The sequence below is a fragment of the Pyrus communis genome, chromosome 4 (genome assembly GCF_963583255.1).
Source record: "Pyrus communis chromosome 4, drPyrComm1.1, whole genome shotgun sequence".
NCBI classification, from domain to species: Eukaryota; Viridiplantae; Streptophyta; class Magnoliopsida; order Rosales; family Rosaceae; genus Pyrus; species Pyrus communis.
The window spans coordinates 17,556,436-17,576,451 of NC_084806.1; the positions used below are offsets into that span (position 1 = coordinate 17,556,436).

The 20,016-nt window shown below is 34.0% G+C and overlaps 1 protein-coding gene, 1 long non-coding RNA gene and 1 other non-coding gene across 3 annotated transcripts; 2 read left to right on the forward strand and 1 right to left on the reverse strand.

Moving 5' to 3' along the window:
- Positions 1 to 10,638: 10,638 nt before the first annotated feature.
- On the reverse strand, positions 10,639 to 12,235 carry LOC137730501 (uncharacterized). The gene is made up of 3 exons (XR_011068169.1): positions 11,785 to 12,235; positions 11,176 to 11,271; positions 10,639 to 11,093 (listed from the first exon to the last, which is right to left on the reverse strand). It is a non-coding gene; the product is annotated as an uncharacterized lncRNA (long non-coding RNA).
- An 869-nt stretch (positions 12,236 to 13,104) lies between these two features.
- TRNAP-AGG (transfer RNA proline (anticodon AGG)) lies at positions 13,105 to 13,176 on the forward strand. The gene has a single exon. It is a non-coding gene; the product is annotated as a tRNA-Pro (tRNA).
- Positions 13,177 to 13,246: 70 nt separating this feature from the next.
- On the forward strand, positions 13,247 to 18,320 carry LOC137730982 (proteasome subunit beta type-6-like). The gene is made up of 8 exons (XM_068470010.1): positions 13,247 to 13,487; positions 13,670 to 13,746; positions 14,570 to 14,625; positions 15,093 to 15,165; positions 15,381 to 15,492; positions 15,903 to 15,976; positions 17,478 to 17,552; positions 18,007 to 18,320. The coding sequence occupies exons 1-8, from the start codon at positions 13,373 to 13,375 to the stop codon at positions 18,142 to 18,144; spliced, it is 720 nt and encodes a 239-aa protein (XP_068326111.1). The 5' UTR covers positions 13,247 to 13,372; the 3' UTR covers positions 18,145 to 18,320.
- The last annotated feature ends 1,696 nt before the right edge of the window (positions 18,321 to 20,016 follow it).

Consider the following 20,016-nt stretch of genomic DNA (forward strand, 5'->3'; position numbering starts at 1 on the left):
TCTTTTCAACCACACGTCTATCTAAAACTTCACTTTCACACATTCGGTTTTCAACTTCATGCTCAGTGTCATATATATAAGCTTGTAAAAATCGCGGTCTGTTCCCTTCATTTGGTAAAAGTCCACCAATCTTATGATATAATGCACCTTGAACACGAAATGTGTAAATCCCACGACCACCAATATTAATTCTTTCATCCACGTGTACTCCCATTGAAGTGAATGCAAATGCATGATTGTAAGCTCGAATATTTTGCCTGAAGTGTCTACCCTCATTTGTTTGGTCAGAGAAAAGAGCAACCATTTCTGGTGGGGACTGTATTGGGGGTAAAACAATTCTTCCTTTCAAGAAACACATATTCAAAGTTTCTCGAGCAAACAATTGTGCATAGCAGTACGGACATGTGTTTGGAGCAGATAATTGGCAACCTAGGATACCTCGATTCTCATTATAATTTCTAGCACAATTGTGGTTTCTTCTTCCTCTGGTTTGGCGCACATGACAATTTGTTCTATTTGCATGTTCTTCTTCTGATATTTTTACATGAATATCCAACATTCAGTATAAGAATTTTCTTTGTAACTAATCATATATCTATATAAAGATAGAATTATATACTAAGCTCACCATTGTGGGGAGGAATTGAGAGCATCTCATAAGATATTTGTGACCTATTTGAATGTGCCAACTGTCCTGTATGAGTACGCATTCTAGTAGAAGTTTGGTCATCATGATTTGTGATATCTGACAAAACCCTTGAATTCGCGCTTTCATGCTCAATTTGTTCTAATAAATAGACCACATTATAATACGATTAGTTAAAAATTTTGTCTTTAATATTTAATATATTTAGTTGTGAGTCTAATATTTCGTAAGACTACCACTAAAAATAACTACAACATTGAGATCAATATGAAAGTATCGAAGAAAAGAATACAATGAGATTTCAATTCACAAAATTTTGTTCTTAAAAAATAACCTAATTTTTTAAGTGTGAAACAAATACAAATAAAGAAATTGAAATAAATACCAGGAATTTGTTGTTCTATATTACTGGGGTCGACCTCAACATCATAGTTAGCCAACTGAACCCGTTCTTGTATATTATTGGGACCTACTTGTTGCATAGTTAAAAGAAAAATTAGAAATTAGATTCTTTTTTTTTTTTTTTTTTTTTTTTTTTTTTTGCATTAGTATGAGTTAAAGAAAAAGGAATATGAAATAAATACCATGAATTTCTTGTTGTATGTTACTGGGGGATGTCATAGTATGATCATCATATAGAGTTGGAATTTGTTGTCTTTTTTCTTGTGCTATTAGACGTCGTCGAGCTAGATATCTTTGATGTTCTTCAGGACTCAATGATTGACGCCATTGTCTTGCACGACTTTGACCACGCTCCATGGAAAAATTTATCTAAAAAATTAAAAAATAAATGAACCTAAATTGAATACAAATTCTGTGACATTCCATAAATACGAAAAAGTCTACGTAGATGCCTATGAACAGAAGAAGAAAAAACATTTATCTACACATCACTATAATACAAAAGAACAAAATAAAATGATCACAAAATACTTTTGAAGTGTAATAGGTATTAGTGCAAGGAAATGACGGGCCTATATACACTTCTCGGTTGGTGTTAGGACTTGGATATGATTTAGCTTTCATGTTTTTTTCTTTTATAAATTAGCATTGTTTATAGAGTTATAATTTTTATGTCAACTGGATGAGTAGAATTTTAAACTTTTTTAATACCCCTAAACCCTATCATAAATGACGAATGTGGGCTGGACATAATATAAAAAGTTTTTAGAAATGTGTAACCTGTAATAAGAGAACGTGGGTTGTACATGAAGATGACAGTTGCCGTTTGTTTGGATAGTTGGATAGTTGGATAGTGCTTATATAAAAAATCGGAGTGATGTTTTCATTGTCCATTTTTTTAATCTAAGGGGCCACATTCATTGATGAAATTTAGGATGAAGCTTTGAGGGAGGGTTTGATTCATCCAACGAATAAAAACAATCTTGGCTAAGAGTGTAGAAAAAGTATATCTCACGTAAGCATCTCCCATGTGTGTTGTGTTTCATTTCACTATGTTACCCCTATTATAAGCAGTTACTTTTGTGTTGTCTTTTTTATTGAATGAGTACTTAATGTTGTCATCTACTATTTTTTATTTATTTACATATACTTGCTATTGTTCATGGTCTTTAAGTAGGAACTTGCATCTAAAATAATATGTTGTTTGATAAGTGCATGAATAACATTTAAATCATTACTTTACACAAAGTAAAAACGAAAAACATGATAACTTTTTAGGACGTGCATGATAAAAAAAAAAATAGTTCCTCTTTGCACAATACATTTAAAGTATATCTTGACAATTACAATGGGAAAAATAGGAAAAGTACCAACTAACAAAACCGAAGGGAGCTAATGTATTTACCCTCTATTCTTTATTTGTCACTCTTCTTTCTGTTGCATTTATGTTGGCGTCTTCAACGACATCATACAATCTTAGTTTCCTGTTGAGAAAAACGGAGGCATATATATCATCTTATCCTTACAATACCACAAAATTCAAGCTCACTACATATTTGATTCTCTTTGAACACTTTTATTTTACCAAAATCTGCTAAAGATGAGTTCATTAAAACTATATTGTATTCTATTTTTGTAGATATGTATGTTGAGTTGGTTAGATTGGGGATTCCAGTTACTGGCTGGAATTTGAATGTAAAATTGTTGGATAAAATCTAAGTCTTAATGATAATAAGGATGATTAGATGTATGACACATCTATTTTTTAATGATAATAAGGATCATGAGGCTCCCCTAATGTAGTGTTACGAGGAAAGCGATAAAGATAAACTTAGTTTATGAGGATACAAATAGAATAAATATTCATGGATAAGATACCTTAATGATGTTCACGGTCTTATGTCAAAATTTGCATTTTTCTGGATAGCTCTTCGCATGTATTGGATTGCAAACTTCACCTAAATAAGCAAAAAGAAAGTTCAAGGTCAGAGGTTGCAACAATCATGACTTAGTATGTTGCTACAACTGATAAACAACAAAACTTCGTTGCCCATATGTGCGAGAACTAATAGCGACCATCAGAAAGGCTTAAAGTAAAAGCAACCTATTCCCTAACATGAACCAACAAAACTGCATTGCCCAATACATGCGAGAACTGATAGTGAGCATCATAAAGACTCTAATTAGAAGCAATCTATTCCCCAGTATGAACCGAAATACAGTTACAATATCCCAGAGAATCAAATATGTACAATCTACTTACAGATTAATTAGTCATGCAAACCTTTTTAAAGCAATCGCGATTCTCATCTCCATTTGAATACAACACCATTGACCTCAGGTTCTCAATTTTCTTAGCTTGCTGTTGCACCATCTTCTCTCTCTTAGCTTGGGCTTTTTTTTCCCTCCAACTCCAAAGCCATACGCTCCCTCTCTAACTCAGTCTACACAGAAAGTACGCATATTCCAGACACTTGCATTCAACTAATTACAATAAACATAAAGTGTATATTCCAAACCTGCATTAACGTGTTTTGCAGATTGAGGATTTCCTCTCGCCAATGTTCTGAATGAGATACCTAAAACATGCGGAATATTTAAATTCCTTTAATTTGTGTACACAGTCTATATTTATAATTATTATCATACATGGATGTCGACAATTAATACAAAAATTAGCCTGCAATTTGGCTCGAAGCTTCTCAATTTCTTTCTTTTGATGCTTGAGAAGAGCAGCATATGTTAGACTCTCCCAGGAAGGACTTACATTGAAATAATAACAATTAAGACATATGATAGACATAAAAGTACAATTCCTACGTCAAACAGATACAAACTTGGGAGAAAATGAAGAATTAATCCAAAAAAGATTGCAAACAAAGCCAAGGGAGGAATTTAAAGTACATCAGAGAAAGCAAATAAGCTTGCAATCAATTTAAATTGCATGGCATGTATAACTAATATGTCCAATGTCAGATCAAGACTAACAAACATGTTCAAAGAAAAGGGGCAAATTATTAAGGTACCGTAATATCAATAAAGAGAAACTTTTGAGTTTCGTTTTTCCAAAATCACATCCAGCCCATAAGAAAAATATAAATTAAGCAATAGATTCCGGGGAATTACCTTTAAAAATGGCCATATGATGCTCCGCCTTCCTGCAATGCACTTTGTACGGGAAAAAGCAGGAAAAAGACTGGGAAAAACTGGGGATAATGGATTAATAGAAACTATCCCAGAATACGAAATTAAAATGCAGAATAAAAAGAGAGATAGAAGTTAAAAGCCAAAGAAGACAAAAAGGAAGAAAAGGGTGGAAGCAAATACCTCAGACACTGAGGATTAGAGACTGACGATCAATTAAAGGTGAAATCAAATGGCAACTGCTCATAGCAGTTTGAAATCTAATGCCACGTTCATACTTTATTGTCTTTTGCATTAAGTCTGACATATGATGGTAAAATGATGAATGAAAATTACTTTAGTACTGGAAATATAATAACTACTATATAAAACAATGAATAATTTGTAATAAAAGATAAAAACGAAAACAAAAACTTAACCATTTCCAAAGCCTCCCCAAGGCAAAAACAGAATGGCAATATTGATTACAAAGAAAACAAATTTCAAACCTTGTTCATTGTTTGTTCCACTATTATGAAAATTCTAGCAATTGATTGATGGTATCAATAATCCTGTGAAAATGCATGAGAAGATTAACATTAAGGAATAAGGAGCAGAGAACAAAACACAAAAGATTAACCACAAAAGAAATTTTATTACCGACTTTCTCAAAGGACCAGTTCTTGTTGGTTTTTTTCCAATTTCATCTTCTCCAGCAAAACAATATCATTTTTGCATTTATCTTCTGGTACGTGGGTTCTTGGTAGTTTTTGTTTCTACGGTTGTTCATGGTTCTCTCTGAATTTGGAACTAATGACACCATTTTGAACGTCCTTTTCATTTTACGCTTAGAAATTTTTCCCTTGGCTGAGCATATGAAAGGTATTGAAGTGAAATTTGTAAACTGCAAGTAACTGAATATGGGGAGTTACTGCTTGGTAGTGGGTGAAAATTTTGATCTAACGGAAGTTGAAATTGATTAAATAAAAGAAATTCAAGGAGAGAAGACTGATAGGATAAGTAGGATTCTCCCACGTTGGTTGGTTTCTTATTTTTGAATATATTTTTTTGTGAGATATTAATATCTCTCCCTCCTAAAATAGAGGAGGCACGGGTCTTTATTTTTTTCCAAATAAAACAAATTTTGAATTTACAGTTTTATTTGAATGAGGTATCTGGAGAGGATCCTCAATCTTATAAACGTGGTGTTTTTAATTATTTTAATTTTTTTTATTGATTTTGTTATTATTAAGAGAGAAAATCATCTGGAATTATAGGTGGCAAGTGCATCGTGCAAAATGGAGTGGAGTGAAATTCATCCGGTTTTAACTGTTTGTATTTACCATTTGTCTCTTTTTCCGCAAAACTTCTTCTCTTTACAGCTTAACCCACGTGGTTTCAATCCTTTTTTTTTTATTATTATTTTAGTTTTTTTTATGACAAATTACCCTTGCGAATTTGTTTCTACTATTTTCAGCGAGTTTTGATTTTTTTTGTTTGGAGGGTTTTTTTGTCCAAAACTTTTTGGTGAAGTCTTGAGATACCAAACTCTTATTCTTGCTTTCTAACTGCTCTCCATAACTGCTAACATTTAGAGGATAATTATCATGATTTTTTTAATTACCATATTTTGTTTCCAATACAGTTTCTGATAAGTTAAATTCTTTTTTACGTTTTTGTCCTTGATTTTGGGATTTTTTGGACTTTGTTTGTGAAGGAAACAAATGGACTTTCTTGGCATTTCTGAATGCTTCACCAAACTGGCCTTCTCACTTTATATATATAGATTCTCCCTTTATATATATAGATAACCCATGTAAAGTATGTAAGAAACAAAAAAAATAATTGTACAATGAAAATATCATCACACAAACTAAATATTGTCTAACCAATACTTGAAAAACATAAATAAAAATTTAGCACAAATTACTTTTCCCACTTCAAAATTTAGGCAAATTTAACGGAGATATGCATTCTACGAAACTAGTTTCCATAATCTAATCGTCAAACTTGTTTGTAGATACTATAAGATCACATACGTAAAAAATCGCAAAAAAAAAAACATTCAAAGATTGGGTAACGGAAAAAAGTTTTCGACGGTTATAAACGAAAAATCACAATTTAATGGTTACTTTTGCTTCGGTTTTAATGATTTTTTTACAACTACACTCCTCAACCCTATAAGAATGCAATGAACGAATTCGATCTTCAATTTAAAATATTTACACTAGTGGATACCACAAAATCTTATTTTATACTTGATGGAGAAGTATAACATTAACTCTAAGTGTTGGTTTAATCTACCGTTTTGATGCAATACGCATTCTATGAAATGTTTTTCAATGATCTAACCGTCAAAGTTGTTGTATACACTCTAAGATCGCATACGTAAAAAATTGCAAAAAACAAACATTCAAAGATTAGGTAACGGAACAAAAGTTTTCGATGGTTATAAACGAAAAATCACAATTTAACGGTTATTTTAGCTCCGATTTTGATGATTTTTTGCAGCTACACTCCTCGATCCTATAAGAATGCAATGAATGAATTCGATTTTCAATTTAAAATATTTACACTAGTGGATAAATCTTATTTTATGCTTAATGGAAGTATAACATTAACTTTTAAGTGTTTGTTATATCTATCAATTTGATAAGATACGCATTATACGAAACTAGTTTCAACGATCCAACCGTCAAATATGTTTGTATATACTCCAAGATAGCATGTGTAAAAAATCGCAAAAAAAAAAATCACAATTTAACGGTTATTTTAGCTTCGATTTTAATGATTTTTTACAACTACACTCCTCGATCCTATAAGAATGCAATGAATAAATTTGATCTTCAATTGAAAATATTGACACTAGTGGATACCACAAATTTTTATTTTATACTTAATGGAAGTATAACATTAACCCTTAAGTGTTTATTTAATCTACCGTTTTGACGTGATACACATTCTACAAAACTTCTTTCAATGATCTAACCGTCAAACTTGTTTGTACACACTCCAAGATCACATACGAAAAAAAATCACAAAAAACAAACATTCAGAGATTAGGTAACAAAACAAAAATTTTCGACGGTTATAAATGAAAAATCACAATTTAACGATTATTTTAGCTTCGATTTTGATGATTTTTTTACAGCTACACTCATCGACCCTATAAGAATGCATTGAACGAATTCGATCTTCAATTAAAAATATTTACACTAGTGGATACCACAAATCTTATTTTATAATTGATGGGGAAGTATAACATTAACTCTAAGTGTTGGTTTAATCTACTGTTTTGATGCAATACACATTCTATGAAACATTTTTCAATGATCTAACCGTCAAAGTTTTTTGTATACACTCCAAGATCGCATACGTAAAAAATCGCAAAAACCAAACATTCAAAGATTAGGTAACAGAACAAAATTTTCGATGGTTATAAACGAAAAATCACAATTTAACGGTTATTTTAGCTCCAATTTTGATGATTTTTTTGCAAGTACACTCCTCGATCCTATAAGAATGCAATGAATGAATTCGATCTTCAATTTAAAATATTTACACTAGTGGATAAATCTTATTTTATACTTAATGGAAGTATAACATTAACTCTTAAGTGTTTGTTAAATCTATCAATTTGATAGGATACACATTCTACGAAACTAGTTTCAACGATCCAACCGTCAAATATGTTTGTATATACTCCAAGATATTATGTGTAAAAAATCGCAAAAAAAAAAAAAAAAAAATTTAGAGATTATTCTGACGGCGGTCCAACTTTGTTCGTGTTGGTTATGTGCCAGACGTTCATGTGTGTTTATGTGCTAGACAATGTGCTTTGTGACGCATTGAAAAAAATTGTTTGAATTTCTTTGTATCTTGTTGCTTGCCTATGAGGGAGCATAATCCTTATTACAAAAATGATAGAGCTTCAGATTGTAGTATGTTGTTACTATTCTCTTAGAAAATTTATGGCTTGTGGGAATTGAGTTCATTAGACTCTAGGGTCATGAGTGAAAAAAATATATTTAAAATGTGTGTTTATTTATTTATTTATAATCAATATAACATTTTAAAATAATAATTTTTCATTTTTGTCAGTTATAACCACCAGAATACTAAAATAATAACCACCAGAAAGTAAAATAATAAAATAGTCAATTTTTGCCGGTTATAACCGCCACCATTAACTTAAAAACCGCTAGAATCTGTCAAAAATATTAAAAAAAAAAAAAAAGGAGTATTTTTTTTATATCCGCCAGGAATTTATGTCGGATATAACCGACATGATTTTTCTAATATCCGCCACTAATTAAATGATGTGTCGGATATAATTTATTCGACATGATTTTTCTAATATCCGCTAGTTTGTTTGCTTTGACAAAATGAAAAATAGAAATCTCTTAGACTATAATAAAAATTTCACCCAATTTTTTTTCTTTCAATTTTAGCATTTAAAATTGAACAAAACCAAACGCAGGAATTTGGTAAAAAAAAAAAAAAAAAAAAAACCTCCCAAATGCAATATTCGAATAACTCATCAGAAAATGATCAAGTTTGAAAGCGATTGAGACCACCAGAGAAGATAGCGAGAGATAGCAAAAGGACGGCAAAACCAGAGAACCGAAAATAATGGAAAGACAATTCCACAGAAAAGGGTGAAAACCAATCGAAAAAGCTAGGATATCCATCGATGACAGACACCTGGAAATGAAGGGCATAAGCACCATTTTACTGTGAAAAGCTAAAACAAAGCGAAGTCAACAAAAAATTTGGAGGACATTTTCGTCACTTTACTTTTAATGAACAGTAGCATTTGGTTTGGGTTTTAGTATATAGATAATGTTTTGAGAATACTCAATGTGACAAAATAAATAAGTGAACGATAAATCAAAGATTTTACAAGGCTAATTACTTTTTACATCTACATTTTTATTATACATCAGTAAATTGACATTAAAGGGTAAAAATTGGTATCGAACTCATCATTCACGAGATTAGAACTGAAGACATATACGAGTGAAGAGGATTATCATCAGATTGTGGTATTAAGTAACACACATTTCACATTTTAGGTTATTTTTTAAATGGGTTGCAAAGTTTTAGTTCTATGACATTGTACCATGAGGTTTTAGAATCGTAATAGTTTATGTCATCTATCTCTTTTATCATATGATCCTATATTCAATTGAATTATCACAAACAAAACGAGCTTTAGGCCTTCCATAATGCACCTTAAAATTGAGTGTGATATCAATTATATAGGAATCAAACTCATACATCATTCTCACGATGAAGACGGCAGACGAGTATGGAGAACTGTTGAAATAGGAAGGCTTACTTTTAGCTACGCCTCTCGGAACTTGATTTGATCTCACTTTGCACCCTGTAACTCAAAAGTCACCATTTTAATCTTTGAAACTTAAAATTTGTTCAACTTTACAATGTTTTCTTTTCTTCTGTACCCTCTCATACCCTTATTCACATTATGCACAACTTCATGCTCATTCACATTATGCTCAACTCCATGCATATACCGAAGAGAAGAAACTACAATTTGAGCGAGAATTTAAATATTAAAGTAAATACTTAAATTAAAAAAAAATAACAAAAGCATTTTAGTGTGTCTATGAAATAAAAAACAATTTAATTTTTTCTTATTATTATATATTATATCAAATTTTATTTAAAAAAAATATATATAAAATATTTGAATTGGGACAAAGGGTATTTTAGTAATCATACTGGTTTATATTCCGATTCTGCTGATTTAGTAAACAACTTTATGGAATTAGTGTAATTTCTATTCCGATTCCAGAACATTTAAGTAAACAGCTTCAATAGAAATCTGATTCTGACTTCTCTGCATTATAACTCATTTTCAATTCAACTCATTCTATTTTCATTACGGTTATATAAACGCGTCATTAGAGAAAGAGTGAAGGGGAGAAGTTCAAAGCAACCTGAGTTGCATACTCATGCTGCTTTGAATCTTCCATTTTTATTTATTTTTTATTATTATTTTTTACATATGCATTTTTTTAATCCACGTCAACATATCCGATGGCTTTTGAACGGAATTAATTGATTAAAGCAATGTTGACTGAATTTTGAATGTGAATTGCAAGTACCCACTTAGCATTGTCCTTTGCTTTCAGCAGCTACGTAGACCTAGGCCCTGTTTGACAGATCGGATAAAGAATCGAATATGATTAGTTATACGGACTCGGGTGTTTGGCGTTCACTCGTACTAAATAAGCGCCAGATTAATTTAACCGGTCGGATAGAATAATACGGTATACACCCGCTTAATAAAACCAACCAAAACGCCCGGATTATTTAGTCGGGAAAGAAGAATATGGAAGAGAAAAGGAGGGAGTTTGGGGGGTGTGGCGGAGAGAGCTAGGGAACAATTATTTGAGATTCTTCTATAGTCGGGGAAGAAGAAGGGAGAGAGAGGAAGGGTGTTTGGGGGGTGCGGAGAGATCTGGGAACAAAAAAATGATTTCACTTTTTTTAAATTTTTTTTTTTTTAAGTTTGATTCCTCCTATCTAGTATAATACTAAACACAGTATAAATAATACGGTCACTAGTCCGATACTGCACCAAACACCTGACTAATTTAGTCAGTACTATCCGGTGGCTATTTATCATATCCGACAGAAATAGTCAGTACAGTTCAGGCTGCCAAACGAGGCCTAAGCTCAAGTTGGGTCATCCGCGCTGAAAGTTCGTTGACCCTTTTCTCCCTACAACAGAATTGCTTAATCAGACTGTCCCGTTCACTGCTCCAGGAATGCTCTGTCACCCTCTCTTTGGCCATAAGCTTCTCCAATTCCGCAATTCCCCCTGCAGCTGCCTCTCCATTTTGAAGATGTTGTCCGTATGACTTTGGAGTGCAGCCTCCATCCAAAGTATGGCCTAGCAGGAGGTATTCGTGATGTGTTAGATACAAGGATTAAAACAAGAAATGACAAGTTGAGAAGAAATAAAGATGACTCACCGCATATCGGCTCTAGTAGTAGTTTCTTACCACATGATCAGACTCGGCAATTACATCATCAAAATTAGTTGGGGAAATGGTCGAACGGATCAAGGCCTGCGCATGCTTCACGAAAGGAGAGAGAAGTTGTGATTTGAAATAAGAGAACTTTAACGAAAAGCTTTCGGTACTGTTTACTTTAATGAAAAACTATATTTTTACACTAAAAATTCAATTCTGATACTATTTACTTTACCCTTTATTTTGTCCATATCGTTAAACCTCAAAGTTTTCGAATCCTTTTTATCAGTTTCCTTTTAAACAAAGCAAACCATGAAACAAAACTAATCAAATTAATCCCCTACCCAACCTGCTAATTTCCTCAAATTAAAACCCTCAATTGAAAATTAATCCCCAAATTCCCCTTTTTTAAATCCCCTAATTCAAACCCAAATCCCCAACTTGTCCATCAGACTTCAGACCTGCTATGTTCAGTTGACATTTTCACCTTTGGTTTTTGCTCACGGTTCCTTACCGAGAAAAACCCCATGCATGAGGATTTACAAGGATTTTCCCATTAAATAATAACTCTGGACAAGAAAATGAAAAGCAGATATCACTGTACATTACCTTTAGATCATGGATCCAAAACGCTGAAGGTGGGGATCTGTGGAAACAAAAAAGAACATCAATTTCTTTTGAAACGATTCTTCAATTCGAAGGCTGAGGGATGTGTCGGCTCAGATTTGGATTGAGTTAAAGGAAGGTTTTGGTGATTTCTAGGTTGTTGACAGAGATAAAATTTGAGAGAGATGAGACTCGGAGAAGGTAGAGTCTTTTCTCGATCCCTATGAACAATACATGCCCAAGAGATGGCCCCGCTAAGGCCCAGGAAAGGAGAAGACCAATGCCTAAAGAGGAAGGAAGACCCCAAAAGCCCATGGAGATAGAAAATGGATCTCGTCGAGTGCTATAGCCGACCGCCACTAGCTGGGCTCGACTAGGTTGCATAAAGTACTTTCCGACCAACATGAGCACGTGAACAGACTGACAACTTTATACCATAAGGCTCAAGGAATAGGCTAACTCAAACCGTCAACTCAAGACACGTGACAATCACTAGTTGATATCAAAGTTTATGACGTGATGTAAAAGTGAAGGGAACGATACTCAATCGATAGAATTGGAAAACTAAGCTCGAGAAGGTTGCACGGCTCCCATCATTTAGAGAGCGATGCACACCTGAATGTACAACTATCACTTCATCATCGTATAATTGAATAACGAACCAAAGCAGCGCTCGACATGAAGCGCTAGGCAGACCATTAGGAGGATACTCCACATATGATAGCTTCCTAAGAAGCCTTACAACTAGACTTTTATTAAATGAAGGCACGTTGACCAAGATAAGATATTTATTAGACTAGTTATTTATTGGGTGGATAAGAGGAGGCCACGTCACCTTCTCATTGAGACCACACATTGTAAAGAGGGTTATTTGCCCATTTAAGGGGAGCAAGGCAGAGGGGATAGGTGGTTGACATAGTTGGGGTGAAATGGGGGCATTTGCTCCACGACTTCACTAGGTCAACTGAGGGTTTTGAGCCACTTTGTATTTAATCTCAGCAAATTTATAGGCAGAATAAAGTGGATGTAGCTCCATTTATGGGTGAACCACTATATATCTTTGTGTTCATGTTTAGCCCAATATTTTACAGTTGATATTCCAAGCCCACCATGGTTTCAGTATGTTTGATTGTTTCATTTAGAACCTCTGAGTGTGCACTGGGATTTCGTTTGGGTTTTGCCTGCAAGTTTTGAGCGTTGAGACGCACGGTGTGAATTATGAATTACAATATTCTTATAATTATATATTAGTATCATATATAGTTATTATATATTAGTATCATATATAGTTATTTATATGAGTTTGTACAGAGCAGCAACAAAGGGCATTTGGTCTAGTGGTATGATTCTCGCTTAGGGTGCGAGAGGTCCCGAGTTCAATTCTCGGAATGCCCCCAAAAGGTTACCTTTTTTTTTTTTTTCACTTTTATTTATTTAATTTTTTTTTCTTCTGTCTTTTCCTCCTGTGCAAGAAAGCAAAGCGGGAGGAGTATTTTGTCTCTCCCACTAATTGTTCTTGAGCTCTCCCTCTCTCCTAGCTATTTTGTTACTCTCTTCCCTTCTCGACTGGGTGTTCCGATTTTCCTGAAAGATGGATCAGTCTATACAGAATGACCTTAATGCTCCTCACTCCATGGGCACCACCATCATCGGCGTCACCTACAATGGCGGCGTCGTCCTCGGCGCCGATTCCCGAACCAGCACCGGTAAAATACCATCTATCGTCCCCCTCTCTCTCTCTCTCTCTCTCTCTCACTTTTGATAGAACAAAGCCATTAAGCTCTGCGGAATTTTACATAACTTTGGAATTCCCGTAGAGAGATTTTTTTTTTCCATTTTGTGTTTGATTTTCGGTGGAATTTAGTTAATTTTTGTTGATGATTATTAGGTGTTTATGTTGCAAACCGAGCATCCGATAAGATCACTCAGCTCACTGACAATGTCTACTTGTGTCGCTCCGGATCGGTATCTCTCTGGTTCCTTTTTTCTGTTTGCTAAACAGATTATTATTATTATTATTGTCAATTTTTTTTTGTAAATGCTTGCGATTTCTGTTGTTTGCATACATGTGGGAGGATTAAATTGCGTTCCGCCGTTCAAGCTGTTGGCTTTAGGCAAGAGAAACAAGAGATTTGATCAATTAGTTAGTTTTGTTTTCTTTCTTGCTAAAACATTATCTTGTATTATTAGTTTACTTTGTCCAATTTTGGTAGTAAAATAGTTGAACCATCTTAAGTATCTGTAAACGAAAACTAGTTTGATTATACAATTTCCTAACAACAAAAATTCTTAGGGTTAAGTAAGATAAAGTCATCTTGATGTCATCTGTTTAGATCTCTTAACTCTTGTTTGTGTAGAAGTAGAAGCTTACGTTTTTCAGGCTTTTAGGCGAACTGAGGGCTTGGTTGGTGGCTGGTTAGATCTTTTGGGCTTTGTTATAGTAAAAAGAATATCTCGACTTCACACACCCTTAAACTGTATTTGGGGTTGGTTACATGGATTGTCATAAGAAACTAAGCTCAATCAACCCCATGAATTCTCTTATGTTTCCTAGTCGTATCTAGACCTAATATCATCCACAGAATCCTTTGCGGACGCAGCTTCCTAACCACTTCTACCTATTTCATTCTTTATCTCTCTTTACTCCTGCTTAATTTGTTTTTGAATCATTCAATCTCTCGGGAACATTGTTCGATAGCTAAGTAACAAGGCCCTTTTTTGGGTGGCTGATAAAAGACTTTGTAGTTGCTCTATTCTGTCATTAATCTGTCTAACATTCTGTTCTCAGGCTGCTGATTCTCAAATTGTGTCTGATTACGTGCGTCACTTTCTTCATCAGCACACGTAAGTGACAGACCTCTGGTTTTTAACAACTGTTTTTTGTCTTCCCTTTTGTAGTTGGAATTGTGCAGTTTTTTTATTCTTATTTTCGTTAGTGTTTTCAGTGGCTTTCAAATGTAAAATTTTGACATGCTGAATTTTGGCAATAAATCTTAAAGACATAATTCCAAGCAGGCTGAAGTACTTTTGGGAAGCATTTTGTTGCACCCAACTTATGATGATCAAGATATTTCGTTCATCTTGGACTTCATTTTGTGGCATCATATGTTTTTTGGGTTTGCAGAATGCATTTTCTTTGTTTGACATTGCATTTTCTTGCTTAAAACTATAAGATATGTTAGAAATCATGTAACCTGGTAAATACTTTACAAAGTTATGGTTTAGAGTTTGAAGTTGTAGATATTTGAAACTCGCGGTAGGAATTTTAAATTTCTTTTGGAATTATCAGTCCAAGTTTCTCTTTTGTGTAGGGTACAGCTGGGCCAGCCTGCAACAGTCAAGGTTGCTGCAAACCTTATCAGGTTGTTCTCATACAATAACAAGGTTTGTCTCTGGTATTCATTTTTCTTTACACAACCCATGCATCAAGTTACAACTGATAGTGTTAAAGTTTTTGTAATATAAAATTTTAACGATATCAGTTGTAACTTTTTTCCTTTAGGATATTGTTAGTGATTTCATCATTAAGTCATGATTCTGCCTTCATATGTAATAATTTGCTAGTATATTTTGTATTCCTTATGTATTCTTTTTGGTAGAATATGCTACAAACTGGCTTGATTATTGGTGGTTGGGACAAGTATGAAGGAGGTAAAATATATGGAGTGCCACTCGGAGGGACAATTTTAGAGCAGCCTTTTGCTATTGGAGGTGTGTTTTTTATAACTCTCCTATGTTCTTCATAAAGATCTTCTATTTTGTTTTCTATTTTACTCTTCTTGGTTTCCTTGTCATGGTTGGAATGGTTTTCCCTGAAATAAAAATTTTCTCCTTTTTTTCATATGTAAGTTTTCTGCATTTGCTTATGAGTTGGTTAATTTCTATATTACTCTTGTTCGTAGGCTACTTTCTCATTGAGCATAATAAGGTTATATTTTAGGGTTCATAGCAAATCTTTCTGACAAGGTATCATCCTAAGGTGTAATTTTAATTTAACTTTCAACTCTACTTGAATTTTATAGTTGAGTAAATGCACATGTAACAATTTTTCTTGCCACTTAATGCTATTGAATTACCATAAACTAGTGGCTTTAAGTTCTCAAGATCCTTGTGTCATCCAGGATCCGGCTCCACTTATCTGTATGGTTTCTTTGATCAAGAGTGGAAGGAAGGAATGACCAAAGAGGAAGCTGAGGTATGTAGTCTTTATGTTACTGACATCTTTTGGTACTGCTTCAATGCTGGCTTCCTTGATATTACTTATTAGTAATGTGCCCAGGTTTGATTCCTTCATCATAGTGACAATGAGAGATAATGAGATCCAAAATTGCTTATTAGTATTGTGTACAATGTTTAATTTGTTGTATGGTGTTTTAGTTAGGGTAATAGGGGGAAGGTGGGGTGGATGGTCCTTGTGTGGTGGTAAGTGGTTTCCTTAATAGTGCTACTTTTGGTATTTTGGATGGAACATAGGTTTATTTTCTTGGAAGGAAATGTGGACTCAGTGTGCTTGTGAATGGCTCTTTAGGGTGGCCACTGCTCAAGGGAAGATTTTGACTATAAATTATTATTTGATGTTACATGGGATGATTTTGTGCCTTGTGGCTGAAGATGTATGCACAAGATGATCGAAGAGTCTGTGGTTCACATTTCATATGTCCAGTAGCTTGAGCGCTATGAGTTTGTGTTCTTAGTTTGTAGTTATATGGGTTATGCCAAGGTCTGTTGACAGATGATTTTGGGGTAAATTTAACAATTTGTTTGGAAGGTGGAGCCTATGCTGTAGTCTGTGGTGTTTGTGGCCTGATAGAAGTAGCAGAGCCTTTGAAGGAACACACTTACGATATAATTGAAGGGATCACTTGTTAAGATGGCTTTTTGAGTGGATTTACAGGACTTCAACTACTTAACACTCAGATTTCGTTTTTCCTGGAATCTTATTTTGCTTATGTTTTGCAGGTTATATGCGTGTGATTGTTTTGGTAAAGATGTATGCGTGTGATTGCTTGTGTCTGTTGCTAAATGTTGGATTACTTGATGATTGCTTAATAGTTAATACTAAGAAATGCAATATGAACGGTTTTTCTTATTGTTGTTTAATCTCTGTAATTCTTTCTCAAAGTTATATTACATAGACTTGCTCAAATTCCTTTTGGTTCCGGCTGAATGTTATCTCAGTCTTATTGTTGAAAATAACGGTTTAAGTTTACATAATTCTTGTCTTTGAATAATTATGACATCTAGAAATGATTGATAGTTTACATAGTTCTTATCTTTGAATAATTATGAAATCTAGAAATGTTTAAAATATTTATGATATTATATTCTTAATGAGTATCGATATCAAGATAAGAATGTATTCCAATAGGGAATTGAGATTCGCAGTCCAAAATTTCTATATTTAGAAAGAAAAATGCTCTTATGAGGAGTGCACAATTAGATTTTTGGAGTGCCAAAATAATAGTTTGGTCCCAATATTTAATTTTCTGCTTTTTCCATTCAAAAGTTTGGTTATACTTCCGCATCTCCAGAATATTCATCTGCAACTGCTATATTTCCGGATCCCCAAAACGTCCATCTTTACCGGTGTATAGTTCCATGATTGCATCCACCTTGTCCATAGAAATTAATTTCTTTCTTGATGAGATAATACTTGAATTTTTTTACTTAAAGCAGCTGCTATTAATTTACTGCAGCAATTGGTGGTGAAAGCAGTTTCCCTTGCTATTGCTCGAGATGGTGCTAGTGGTGGTGTCGTTCGAACAGTCATTGTGAGTTTTTCTTTTATTATACTCTAGTCTGCAATTACTTGATGGTTTTGGGAATAGAAATCTCCTAGTTCCACACTGATGTACCTGCAGCCGTATTCTGTCGGGTTTCTGATTTCTATCTCTAGCCTGTCTTATTAGTTCAAGATACTGATTTCTGGAAATACAAAGCCATTAGTGTAAGGCTTGTTACCGCAGTGACATGGTTCTCTTGTGAGTTGAAATGAAGTTGTATATGATGCTTGCATCTAGCTATTTACTTATTTAGCACATACTCGTGCCTCTGTTGAACTCAAACCTTCCAGTAACGTTAATTGAGTTCTGTGAGGATTGAATTCGAACCTTCTGGTTTTTTTGTTCCCAAAGTTGCTGAGTACGTATCGGTTTGTTTTTCATTATATTTAGTTGTTTTTCTATCTTTCCTCATCTTTTCTGGTGTTGTTTGCTTTTATTGCAGATAAATTCAGAGGGGGTGACAAGAAACTATTATCCCGGAGACGCCCTTCCGCTCTGGCACGAGGAACTGGAACCCCAGAATTCTTTGCTCGATATATTGTCATCATCTTCATCTGGTCCAGACATGATGATAAGTTGAAGACTGTCGTCTCCCTTAAGACTGGGTAATTCCCACAGATACCATGAATGATACACTCTCTGTGTTGAGCAAAAATTGTACAAGAAGTATAACAACTGATTCACTCGACATAGTTTCACCCTCATTCATTTTTTGAGGAAGGCTTTATTAATTTGAGTTCGACCCATTCTAGATTATGCGTCTATTAATCACAATCCTTCATTAAAAAGGAAGCCCCTTTATTCTAATATGAATTGTAACTTGGGAATTTGGGTGTTTGTTTGACTTTGCGGTCGCACCTAAGTCGAGCCCTAGATTGCTTATGTACCATTTTTGAGGGATAAATCCACCCGTAGTTCTTGGAATGGATTTGAAATTTTAAGTGAGTGAATGATCACTCAAAAAAAAAAAAAAAAAGAAAAAAAAAAGAAAAGGTATTTGGTTTATTGGAAGAGTGTTCGGAGTCAATTTGGTTCATAAAAGCCAAGGATTTTATTTGGTATTCTTGTTTTGCGGTCAAGTTTAGAATGTGGTATTAAATTGCTTACGTATCCTTGATGGAATTGACATTCATTACGAATTTAAAATTTATTTGGTCTTGGTTTGATATTTAGTGGCTTTGCACCATTTGAGAGATTTGGACTTGAAGTTACCTGTGGCGTCGAGAGAAGACGACCAATTGATGTATTTGTGCTGAACAATCTTGAACATGCCCTGGTCCACAAGAAGATCAGAGCTTAACTTGATGCTGGTATCGCTATGCTTTATGGTTAACATGAATTTTGTATTTGAAAGAGAGTCATGCGCTTTTTTGCCTGCTTTACCGGACACTTTTCTCTTTGTGGAGGCGGCATGAGATCAAATCTTCTGAATCAACAATTGATCTCACCTCAATTGTTGTTTGACACATATTAAATTTATGACAATAAAATTAAGAAAAATTAAATTTATACATACGTCTCAGTCTTTAATTAGGGTCATAAAGACGTCACACTCGTTTTGAGTGCAGAAAATTTGATCTTGTCTGGCGTACTCACTCGTTTTTGTTGAGAGATGAATTGTGCTAAATCTTATCTTAATTTGGTAAATCTTTTGTAGGATTTTTCCTACACACGTCGGCTAAAAGCGGTGGCGTAGTTAGGATTTTCAAATAATGGGGCCATAATATCAATAAAAAAGGCTTTATTGAGCTATTTCGTCAAGCATCTAGTACGCACCTTCTAATTCCTGTCAACATATGCCGAAGGTTTATTCTGACATACGTCGAAATTTGTATAGGCTTGTCAACGGTGCCTGCAAGATACTGTGCAGTAATTCTGAAGACTGCCAAGGCACAAGTAAAGTATTTTTTTTCAACAAGAGAGAAAAGGAAGACAAATATGATAGTAGGAAAAAAGAAAAAAAAAAGTAGGAGGAGAATGTTGTAATTTAGTTTCCTTAGCTGTTTATAGTGGTCAAATACAATATACAAATAAATATACATGGGGTTTTTGAAGTTGTTGGGATCAAGGACAACCAATGACCCCATGTTGATTCCGCCACTTTTCAAACAAAGCTTTTGTGATGCAACTATTTGGATTTCCTTTGGGAGTCCTTAACCATGTCTTTGAACGCTGTTGGAATTGATAGGTTTCAAATTCTTTTTAATTATTTCAGTTTTTTCTCTTCCAAACGTGGAGGCTCTTCTGACTAATTCATAAACTTCTCCCGTCTCTTTCAAACGTGCTTTTCTGGAAGAAAAGAATTCGAAACAAAGCCGAGTACGGCTGCCTTTGCTTCTCGTTTTCTTTGTTTTGATTTGAATTTGCAACTTATTTTTTCTTGATTGTTTCGTTGCAGGCATCATTTGGCAGTGCTCTCTCTTGGATTTGGAAGTTCGCGTCGTCCTTTCGA